At 37.5% G+C, this 12,619-nt stretch overlaps 2 protein-coding genes across 6 annotated transcripts in view; both read left to right on the plus strand.

Moving 5' to 3' along the window:
* Positions 1-3,527, plus strand: part of ago1 (argonaute RISC component 1) — a 45,110-nt gene extending 41,583 nt beyond the window's left edge. For both annotated transcript variants that reach the window (XM_079627071.1, XM_079627072.1), the window contains exon 19: positions 2,223-3,527. In XM_079627071.1, the coding sequence (XP_079483197.1) occupies positions 2,223-2,331 (109 nt within the window). In that variant the 3' untranslated portion in view covers positions 2,332-3,527. The remainder of the gene's footprint in view (positions 1-2,222) is intronic.
* Positions 3,528-6,588: 3,061 nt separating this feature from the next.
* ago3a (argonaute RISC catalytic component 3a) overlaps positions 6,589-12,619 on the plus strand; it is a 56,954-nt gene continuing 50,923 nt past the window's right edge. For all 4 annotated transcript variants that reach the window (XM_079627075.1, XM_079627073.1, XM_079627074.1 and 1 more), the window contains exon 1: positions 6,589-7,338. In XM_079627075.1, the coding sequence (XP_079483201.1) occupies positions 7,320-7,338 (19 nt within the window). In that variant the 5' untranslated portion in view covers positions 6,589-7,319. The remainder of the gene's footprint in view (positions 7,339-12,619) is intronic.

A 12,619-nucleotide genomic window follows, 5' to 3' on the forward strand; every position in this document is an offset into this window, starting at 1 on the left:
TTGAGCGCGTTATTAACTTTTGAATAAGAGCTGAAGCGGGACAAAATGCCCGATTTCCCAAAACGTTGAACTGAGCAATGCCATTGTGCCATTTTAATAGGCTACTTTTAAACGCATATAGCTCAGTAATGCGAGTTTTATGTATTTTCTGAGAGGGGGCGGGGTTTTTGTTGGGAAATTCGGAGGAGAGACGCACACTTCGATTAGACTGGATAAACACATGCAGCATCTTAATTGTTAAGAAAATGAAACGAAATAAATGAACAAATCAAGCCTTTATTACAAAACACAGCATTCAGAAAAATGCGCACCCCTAGTTCCTACGTCTATGGCCCAATATGCGGGCCAGGAAGCGGGTCGGGTACAATATTTTCTTTCTTTTGTTTGCGGTCCGAGTTGCGGGCGGGTTGAAAACGTCGGTCGGGTGCGGGTTGTTTATACATTGATCCGCGCATCACTGCCGTGTATCATTCGTTCAATCGTTTTTTTTCCCCCAAATTAAAACCAAAAATAAAAAACGACTTGTTTTTGAGATTTGAGATTCTGAAAACGAGATCTAAATTTTAAAGCAGGTGAACACTTTTAAGCTTTTACTTTTAAGTATTTTAAGCGGTTGCTGAATTGAACCTTGTGGGAGCGGGACGGAAAATAACAGTCCCGCGCAGACCTCTTGTGTCCCGAATAAATAATAATTTAAAAAAAGGAATAAAGTTCAAAAGTTGTACAGTCCATTGGTAATACAATGCTAAATCAGATATATGTACAATTACATGTCCAACAATCGATTTAAATAGTACATGGGGTTTAATTTATCGTTAATAAGATGTATCCGCGGCATTTTCTCGTGTGCTTAAATGGTCCAGTGGTAGAACTTTCGTCAAGTGTGTAAAAGATTCTGGGTTCTAATCTGCATTTGTATAGTTTTTTTTTTTTTTCTTTTTTTTTTCTTCATCAAAATCGATTATGCTCATCAGTGGTTGTATATAAGTAGTAGGGACACGTTTGTGTGCATTATATTTTGTGATTTCACCGTAACGAATAGGCCTATTCCATGTAGCTGGCCCGCCATCTACTGGATAAAAAAAATATTGGCCCGCGGCCAAAGTTACTTGCCGACCCCTGCTCTAGACGGTGAAATGACGGCTATTGCTTGCTCGGAAGTGACGCGTGATGTGTTCATAATTTCTTTGTAGTACAGCCTGGCAAAAAATTATGTCGGCACAAGTTGTCATGTTTCATTGCGTTAATACAAATAAAACAATCGACTCCAAACACAACTATGCAATATGCTTACAAAATCTATAATAATATTCTAAAAAGGTGTGAAGATGTCAATTTTCTTATAGGCAGGACATCACTTTTGGCCAATACTGTACAAATATTGGAAACAATAGTATATTTTTTATTAGACTTTTTTATCACAAACTTTCAGTATTGAATGAATACATTTCTCTCACTTTACTTGCCGTTATGCATTTATTTTATTTATTGAGCTCTTCACAATGCATTATTGGATTGTCTTCTCTAAAATAATACATGCTTTCATTTTCATTTGAATTATAATATTTTTGGAATAGCCTTTGATTCTAGAACTCGACTACATAACTACATGCTTACAAGATTATTTGTATTGCACATTTCACACACAATGGTACCGGTATTTTAAAAGTTCTTTACATAAAAGGGAATTAAATAATAGTTATAAAAACTGCATAAGAAATAAAAATAACAATACAAAGTAAAAAAAAATGTAAATGTATTAAAATAATTTAAAATGTTTTAATAACAAATAAGAAGAAGAGAAGCATGCATAAAAGAGATAATATGGTTAATAAGATAAATAAATATAAAAAAACTGTATCTTGTCTCCTTTGCATTCATTTTTAAATTAAAAAATGTGATATTGTGAAATATTATTAGAATTTAAAAGTTATGTGAATATATAGTAAAGTGTAATTTATTCCTGTGATCAAAGCTGAATGATCAGCATCATTACTCCAGTCTTCAGTGTCACATGATCCTTCAGAAATCAGTGTAATATGATGATTATCTGCTTCATATTTCTGTGGAAACCGTGCTACATTTTTTTCAGGATTCTTTGATGAATAGGACGTTCAAAAGAACAACATTCATTTGAGATGGAAATCTTTTGGAAGATAATAAAGGCCTTCACTGTTTCTAGGTTTTTGTTGTTAAATCTTCCTCTCTTCTCTCGTCTGTAGCGGGGAGGGAAGCCACGTCTCCGGGCAGAGCAACGGCCGGGATCCACAGGCGCTGGCCAAAGCGGTGCAGATTCACCACGACACCCTGAGGACCATGTACTTTGCCTAAGCCTAAGCCTCATCAGGACCGACACACACTCCTCGAGCCAGTTCACCTGGTGCTACCAGTGCAGCGAAGCCCACAGAACTGAACATGGAGTCTCACTCTTTGCCGAGTTTTGTCGAGTCTGGCTGAACTATGCTCTTTTTTTTATTATTTAATTGTGTATTATTGTATACTACCTTCGCACTCCCACATGTACGTATGTATGCAATACGGAGGGAAGGAACGCAGACGAAACCTGTCGTTTTGTACGCCACCACAAAGCTGCCTCTTAACCTGTCCGTCTGGGCGACGCCAGAGTTCAAGCGCCCGAAGTGGAGGAATTATTGTTACTTCCATTGGCATTATTTTTATTGTTGTGAGATTTTCTTTTTAAAATGTTTATTTTTGTGAAAGACATGGTACATTAGCACTTAGTTTTAGTTGTAAAGCACCGCGTTTGCGTGTTGTCTGTGAAGCAGAAGCAGCGCAGGCAGTGATGAACTGTAGCAGACGCAGGGGTCTCTCCAGCGCTGTGTCCGCTTATCGGATTTAGACTCGCCTCGTTAGTTAAAGAGTGGACGAATTAGCGTAACGATAGATGGACCACTGAGTGCATGCACTCTCACATCAGCATAACACCCAAACCAGCATTATGCACCAGCCAAACATGATGCCAACCGGTCAAAAGAGCCCTCGTCTGCAAGATGTGCACTTGATTCCTCAATGCTCTCCCGGAAGAGTTTGATTTTGCTCAGTTTTATTTTCACTTCCAGTGCACATACATCTTCTTGGACTTACAGGAATAGTTCACCCAACAATGACACTTTTTTTTTCATCATTTACTCACCCTCGTGTCATTGCAAACCCTGGATTATTTCCTTTCTTCCATGAAACACAAGAAGTGCTCTTTTTAATACGACACTAGAGGGTGATTTATACGGTAAAGGACAAAAAGCACCATTCAAGTATCATAAAACTAGCCTGCATGCTATAGTCCAAGTGATCTGAAGTCATATTTTAGCTATGCGTGAGAAAAAAAAACATGTTCTTCACTGTTTTGAAACTTTTGTTCCCGCGTTACCATTTAAAAAGTAACTGCACGTGAGATTTGAGAACTGCAATGAAGATGTTAATCGGTTAATAATTCACTATTTTGTCTGTTTCTCATATAAATCTGCCACGTGAATTCAGAAGACTTGGAATACAGTACACAAATATGGATATGTATCTGTGTGTGTATTTGTATGTATGTATGTATATATAATTGAAGACTTCAGATGCAAAAGCCTCTAAGTGCCATCTGAAACTTTCTTCTAAAATTAGCATTTTTATCAAGCTCGTATATTTAAGTGCAATAATTTCACTTTAATGACAATTAATAGGTCATTTTCATTGCCATTAAAGTGAAATAACTGAACATAAACATACAAGCTTGATAAAAATGATCATTCTCAAAGAAAATTTCAGATGGCACTTAGAGGCTTTTGCATCTGAAGTCTTCATATATACAGTAGTTAACATTCGAAGTGGATCAAAACCTTTCATAAAAGTTATACATGAATTTTGAACAATACCCATTCTAGTCTTAGGACAACTTTGATTAACTTTAATCCACTTCAAATGTTGACTACTGTATATATGCATGTATGTGTGTGTTCATATATACAGTATACACACACACATGCACATACCCACACACTAACCTTGTTATATATATATATATATATATATATATATATATATATATATATATATATATATATATATATATATATATATATACAGTATAGACACACACTAACCCTGTTATATATATATATATATATATATATACAGTATAGACACACACATACACATACCCACACACTAACCCTGTTATAATAATATGACGCATTTGTGTACGTTTATTGTTGGGTGAACTTTTCCTTTAAAACGTTTCTTCCACTGACCTCTGTAAGCGAAGTAACACAAGGTCACGAGATCAGTCAGAAAGAAAAACACACGGCACGCTTAAGATGCTAGAAGAGAGCGAGATGTGTTTGTATCCACCAAGAAATCGAACAACGCAGGAATACCTGTTTGTATATAGTGACCCACTGCTCTCGTGAAGGCTGTTGGGTCACGTCACATGACCACACACACACACACACACACTCGCACCCGCCACAGTCGGTAACACTGCCACAATCCCTTACCCAGCAAGCACATTGAACTCATGCACACACAACACACTTGCCAGTATCATTGCACCTTTTACCCTCGCCTGATGCCCGTCGGTGCAGTGAGCATGCAGGAAAACGCAGGTTAGGGGAACATTATGCCATGTACTCATGTCATATGGTGGATGTATGAAATGCATGTTTAAACTGAGTTTGTGTTGTAACCGGAGCCTCTTAGTAATCATGTTAAGATTGTGCCCACATTTGATGCCATACGTTCTCACCTGCTGTGAAAGGAGTAGTTCGGCCTAAAATGAAAATTCAGTCATTACTCACACTTATGTCAATCCAAATTTGGATACTGATTTTTTTTCTTAGCTCCGTACAAGAACAGATCATAGTGTGAATAAATTATGACCGAATTTTAATTTTTTTTGGTGAACTGTCTCTTTAAGGAAACCTAAAAAGTGGCATGTAATCTCCACAAGGCGGCATTGTTGGAAGACGCCTCAAAGCACCTAAAATTGTGATGAAATTCAAAGGGATTTTTAGATTACCATGTTTTATTTTTAACTCTTGTTTATGAAATGTATACAAAGACATGCCTTTATATATTAGGTTTTACCAACCCAACGAGGTGATTTTTATTGATGATCCCCACTGTATAATGTTGATCTGGTCTGTCCTAGACTACATATTCTGATGCAGTACTTGACTCTCAAAAGCCACAGGCACCTTGTGGGTAAAAAACAAGATGGAGGTGTGTATCGGCGTAATCGGAGAGTGAACTTCACCCGACCTCAATGTCTAAGCAATATTAAGCCACTGATAAAGAACAGTCCGTATCATAGCACTTCCCAATAGATTCAGTGAATGGAGACATAAGCAAGTCATTTTGGCTCTGTATGTAATAGTGAGAAGACTTTGTTCAGGATGATTATTTTTTAAAGAAAATAAAAGTTGTTTTTTATTAAACACTGTTGAGTCATGTTTCATATATGGGGTGTTTTGTGGATTGAACAACGGCATGTCAATATTTACTGCTTTTTGCAGTCTTGCCCATTACTCTCTGAATCCTGCGCTCAGCATTTGTCATTCATATGTGTATCTGTTGAATTAGATTGCATTGCACTTCCAAAATGTGATATTTCCAAGAAAAACCAAGATATTCATTGGGGAAAAAACATTTTTTTACATTTTGATAAATGATGACAGTGACAAAGTATTTCTTAGGAATAACATGCATCGATGAATCATGCTCACAAAGAATGTGGTCAAATTTGATTTCATGTTGACTTTAATAATTGCCGTTTTCATGCATCCTTTTCCAACCAGAACTAAGTACAATAACTCCTATTCTGGTTTATTAAATGGATCGACACCCAAATTTATGTTATCAGTATTCAAGTTATTGCATTGAATCGAATGCTAAAATCACTTGTATCACCTATTCTGGTTAATTCAATGAGTTAACATCATAATTCATGTTATCAGTATTTTTATTCAAGAAAATGTATAGTAAATGAGTAGGTGGATGGATGTATGGATAGATTTTAGCAAAATGTATGAGGCCTAATAAGTTGTTTGCACAAGCTATGATAATGTAGACGATGATAATGATGGATAAATAGATAGATAGATATATATATAAATAAATTAGCAATTAATATGGTAAAATGAACCAGATAAATAGATAGACAGCCAGACCAGATAAAGATAGATAGATAGATAGATAGATAGATAGACAGACAGACAGACAGACAGACAGACAGACAGACAGACAGACAGACAGACAGACAGACAGACAGACAGACAGACAGACAGACAGACAGATAAAGATAGATAGATAGACAGACAGACAGATAAAGATAGATAGATAGATAGATAGATAGATAGATAGATAGATAGATAGATAGATAGATAGATAGATAGATAGATAGATAGATAGATAGATAGATTAATGAGGCCTAATGAGTTGTTCGCACAAGCTTATGATGATGATGATGGTCACTCGGAGGCTGCCTCAAACCACGCCCCTTCCCTCACGGACTCGCGCTTCCCCTCGCAGCCAATCAGCGCGCGGCTCTCGCGCCAGGTCCGTGCGTCGCGCTCGCGGACCATCAGACGCTCCATATTTAGCCGTAGCGAGTCTCGCAGAGACTGTCAAGAGAAACCCTGAGAGAGAGTTCAACTCTCAACTTATTTAATGTCACCACTGGCGTAAAACGAAAGGAATATACGCTTTTGGAAGACCGCTAGCTTCGACCGTGGAAGCCAGTGATGATCGGGGACTTTAAGTTAAGAGAAGACGGCGTTTGACGGGATTTTTTCCTCTCCTCTCAGATGGGAATGTAGCTTAGCTGGTTAGCCTGGCCACTAGCAGTAGCAGGCTAGCGCTGTCGAAGAGAGGAGGCGACATAAGTGGACTTTTACTCGCTATAACGTCATAACACCTCAACAAACCGCCTCAGTCTTTCCAAAGACGCGTTTCCGAAGGCGTCGCGGTTACAGAAACAGCGATTCGGGACTGTATTTGAGCAGGCTGAGGGGAACTTTTCGTTTTAGCTTTCTAGCTAGCTGGCCGTAACGTCAATCTGTCAACCGAACCTGAAATCCCGAACAGATTTTTCGAGCCAGGTAACGTTACTGGGGCACCGAACCTCCCTGCTCTCTCGGCCTCCGTTGATATAACGTTACGGGATTCTGGGGAAGGTGGATTAGGAGCTCGTAACACGGGAGGAGACCCTCGCATTGGGTTAACGGAACCGGTTCGGGGAGCCGTCGGGATCCAAGAAGAGTTTCTGAAGTTCGTCTACTGCGAGCCGGGGACGGAACCGGACAGAGACCTCATGAATGGAAATCGGAACTACAGGTGTGTATGATGTGGGGTCTTTTACGCACATCTGGATGCTTTTAACGTGAAGGGAACTTTGATTAGTTAACCTTGTGTGTGTGTGTGTGTGTGTGTGTGTTGAGCATCGTTATGGTTGAGCAGGTGTCTAAGTTACTGTTTTGACAGTTCTTGTGACAATATGAACTTATTCATTTACATTCATTCATCTACAAGAAATGTTTTTTTTTAGAGGATGTGACGTTCATGACATTAACTATGAATGGGCCATTGACAAATAAAGCTTCAAAAACGGTGTTTTTCAAAAAATATTGACAACTTATGTATTGCATATTTTTGAGTCACGAACAATGTTGCAACAAGTTTCAGTTGTTAAATAACGTTTCAAAGTGTTTGTTAGTCATTATTTTTCACTGTTTCTATGTCAGGTGGTACAACCAAATAGTTGGATGTACTGAAGTTGTAGTACTGTAGTGGTACCACCTGACATGGACCAACCATACTTGAAATGAGCAGTTTTTACCAGTATTTGAGAGATCTACAAACCTGTTCACTCCTCCACAAGGATCAGTTGAGCTCCTCTGGATGATGCATCATCATATTTACTGTTACATTGTCCATTCATAATAAAAGAGCCATGTTTGCAGTTGTGCCACCCTCACATTTGAGAATTGAACAAATTGATGTACTTTTTTTTTAATTATCTCAACAGCTTTGAAACTACTGATATTTATAAAATTTGTTTAGGTTTCGAATTTGCTGTGAATTTGAATGATTTTGACAAAAAAAAAAAAAAAAAATTCATTTTTCTAAATATTTAGAGACTCTCTTAAACCAAGGGTTTTAGTCTGATTTGTTTGACTAGTGTTTTTACTTTTAACTGAACACAATAAACTAATTAATGTACATTTGTTAAATAGCCATTCTTTCTCAAATAAATGATTAATAAGTACTGTAGCTTAACTAGATGGCCAGTTAGAGGAAGAGAAAATTCATTTTAAAAATTACTTTGCACAATTATATCATCATCATGACTCATAACAACAATTCTACTACTTCTATTAGGTGTAATTATCTCATGAATGTTTATCAGCATTTCTTTTTGTACTAATCATCTTAAATAATGTCAAATGTGTCAAAAAGCTATAAAAATAATTTTAATTGAATAAGGTTGTCAGACACTTAATACTATTAAAAGTCAGTATGGGTCAATTTCTACTTTTAAGTGTTATAAAAAGATTTCCCACTTCTCGAGTCCTCGTTAGGACTCAAGATTGTTCCGGTGAAAAACAATATTACCGAGTACGAGTAGTACATCACATCTTGTTGTAGTGTGGTTTAGATCAGAGCAATTATCTCATTGTGCCTCATCGTGGGCATTTTAAAGGCTGACTGAGAGTATGAGTCATTTTGTGATGTGAAGAAGCATTGCTCAGACATGATGCAACGAGCTGTAAGAGGCTTCGAGTCAGGTCAGGTGAGTGACCTCTCGTAGCCTCGCTGACCACAAGGTCAGAAGTTCATTTCCCTTTTTAAGTCACGTATATTCCTGTTTGCTTGTGGCTGTTCTCTTGAGTGATACTTGTTCTGTGTCAGAAGTCTGCGTTGGCTCTGGTGGTCCCCATTGTCTCGTCACCTGTGAAATACCCCCGTGTGAAGGGGCTTTGTGAGCTTGAGCAGTGGATTTTCCCTTCGAACACATTCATTGGTTCTATTCTGATTATGGGTGTGACAATATATCATGTCACAATATATCGCAATATAAAAATGTATCAATATTCATCGTGACAATATGTATTGTGTAGAATTCACTCAAAATGAACATTTCTGTGTGAGAGAAAAATTCGAGTTTTAGTGTCAGTACTACATTAAACTACTATACATATTATGCAGGGCTCGACATTAAGGCTTGTCCGCTTGTCCGGGGCAAGTGGATTTTTTTGTAGGACAAGTGGAAGGGAAAATTAGTTGTCCCACTGGACAAGTTAAATTTCAAACAAAATAAAATGCCATGTTACTTCACGTTATATGCCACTCATTACGTCTATTTTAAATAGGGCTGTGCGATATTGAAGAAAAATGCGATATGCGATAACTCCTTAAATAATGTGATATTCGATATGCGATACGATAATCTTTAAAGTGTGTAAAATAAACTTAAATTATCTTTAAAATATCTTTAAAATGATATAACCCACATGTGTTTCACATTCTTTTTATGACAAGAAAACATCCTTATAACTTCTGAAAGTGAACATCAGTGTTTTACTGTAGCATAAGAAGTGTTATTTTAACATCAGTGTAAACCTCAGGGTTTCAGGTTATCCTACATTAGGTTTATTTAATAAAAGATACTGAATCATAAAATGTAAAAATAAAACATTGCTTAGTTTTCACTGTATGAATTAAATATATCCTGATACTTATTAAAGCTAAAAAAACTGTCTTTTGTTCATGACCCCATTTATTGCAAGCTGTTGCGATATGCATATTGCGATATTTCGATAAATTCGATATATTGTGCAGCCCTAATTTTAAAGATTTTATTTTACAGATTTGAAACGAACACATTTTTTTTCCCCACAATCCGTCGAACCAGCGTCCAACTCCGAATGCTTTGATTGGCCAATCAGGAGTCGGTCCAAGTTGAAACATTTTTACCTGCCTCAAAGCGCCAGGAAAAGCTCCAAAAACAAGTCACCTTACAGTTACACCAACAGCACCATACGAATTAAAACGGGAACGAAAATTTGTAACCAAATGGAAATTAATTCGACTGGGTTATTTATGAAGACGGAGTAATGGTCTGTGGCGTCTGTGACCCGGCCGACAAGTGAGTGACGTTAGTTAGCTAGCGTCGGCAGCCGTGTGCTGTAAACAAGCATTAACAGCATTTGTATTGGTTAAATGTACATAGTTAAATATTAGCTAATGTTCAGATGTAAAGTAGCTACACGTTTTAAAGTATCCCTTGGTAAATCAGCCTTTGCTGGGTAGAAAGTGGCATTTATCAAAAATAAATGATAAAATTATAAATCTTTACCCGGACAAGTGACTTTTGTGCATGGACAAGTGAAACATAAATGTACTTGTCCAAAGGACAAGTGCCTCAAAAAGTTAATGTCAAGCCCTGTTATGTTGTATAATAATGCAATGGGGGAATATTTGTGGGTCTGGATAATGCCAAATGTCTGATGTACCAGTAAAATGTGACCAATATTATTTTAAATATATCTAGTCAGTGACGGAGTGCAAGCATATTCGATTCGTCTAAAATAATTCTGTATTTTCAGCTTCAGAATCATGAATATTTTTATTCTGGTCTGGTGTGTCTATTGTCCAGTGCATTGGGTTTCCAGCATCAAGTCCAAGCCTATTCATTTACACACACACACACACAATGTAATATCAAATTTAGCATTTTAATCAACAGTACATTGCAGTACGCAATAATATCGTATCGTGATATGTATCAAATCGTGACAACATGAGGGCATCGTTACTAGGGATGGGCAACGATTAATCGCATCCAAAATAAAAGTTTGTGTTTAAATAATGTATGTATGTGTAGTGTGTATAATTATTTTGTATAAATACACACATATGCATTTATATATTTAAGAACAATTTGCATGTATATATATTTATACATAATTTACATTATATATAAATATTAATATTTTATATATAAATAACACATTTTTCTTAAATACCGTATATACGTGCATGTGTGTGTGTATTTATATATACAAAATAATTATACACAGTACACATGCATATATTATTTAAACACAAACTTTTATTTTGGATGCGATTAATCTTTGCCCGTCCCTACACGTTACACCCCTAACTGTACGTTCACACCGCCGCCGGCGAGAGCGGCAAAATTCGCTCTCGCCGCCCTGCCATCAACGCCGTGAGATTCGGGGACTCTCTGACGCTCTGACGTATATTTTAGAATGCGTGATTTTTTTTAAACTTTATTTAAAGGAGCCGCAAAGCAAATAAGAACTGAACATAAATCAGTATCCTATTTTGTGCATTCTGGCCACACGTAGGGTATAAATTAACCTATTAAAATATTTTAAATGTGAAAGTAACAAAACACCAACAATTTCAGACACCTTTTACATTCGTCGTTCTTTTTATTAATGTCCCTGTATGTAAACAGGGACACGTCGTACAATAACGGGAAACCCGCAACAGAAATGATTAACTTTTCCTCCATTTTGGTTAGGAACTAATGTGGTCGGAACCAGTTTACAGGATTGTGTTCTCTGTTATCCTCTCAGGCGGAGGACTTCTACATTCCGATTGGTTGCCGCTGGTTGCCGCCGAACCGCGTCATAGCTTATTACCATAAAGTTGACTTGATTTCAACTCTTCTCGCCGCTCTCGCCGTCCAAGACGCGCCGCGCCGCTCTCGCCGGAGCTCGCCGCCGGCTCTCAATGAAAATGAATGGCTTCCGGCCACTTTGACGCTCTCGCCGCGTGCGGTGTGAACGCACAGTAATACTGATGGTGATTAGGGCTGGGTACCGAGTCTCGATACTTTTTAGGTATCGACCGAATTGCCTCGATACTATCGAGTATCGAAAAATGGCATGTTGTTCGGTTCCAGGTTTCGATACCGCGCACATACTCATATGAGACGCGCGCGCGCACGCACGCACAAACTCTCGACGCGCATACTTGTATGAGACGCGAGGACACACACACAAACTCTCCGCGCACATATTCATATGAGACGCGAGCACACACACACAAACTCTCTGCGTACATATTCATATGAGACGCGAGCACACACACACATAATACCTTAAAGATGTGGAAAAGTCGATCAAAAGTGTGGGTACATTTCTCCTGACTCGATGCCAACAGCGCGCGCGATGCAGTATTGCTGCAGAGACCGGTACCACGATAAATACGATGAAGACCTTGACAGTGCACGGAGTAAACATACCTTGTTGATCTGACAGTGTTTATATTGCAATAAATAATAACCTACTGAATGTACACTGCCGATCAAAAATGTATTGGTTTACTTGGCTAGTCAGATTTTTTTTCCAGTAAGGATGCATTAAAGTTATCAAAGGTGACATTAAAACATGTGTAATGTTACAAAATATTTCGTTTTTAAATAAATGCTTTTCTTTTGAATTTTTTGTTCATCAAAAAATCATGAAAAAATGTATCATAGTTTCCAAAATATTAAAGGGCACCTATTATGGAATTTTGAAATGTACCTTTCATGTAGTGTGTAACATAGATCTAAGTGAACAAAAACATCCTGCAAAGTTTG

Source organism: Phoxinus phoxinus (genome assembly GCF_949152265.1).
Source record: "Phoxinus phoxinus genome assembly, chromosome: 10".
NCBI classification, from domain to species: domain Eukaryota; kingdom Metazoa; phylum Chordata; class Actinopteri; order Cypriniformes; family Leuciscidae; genus Phoxinus; species Phoxinus phoxinus.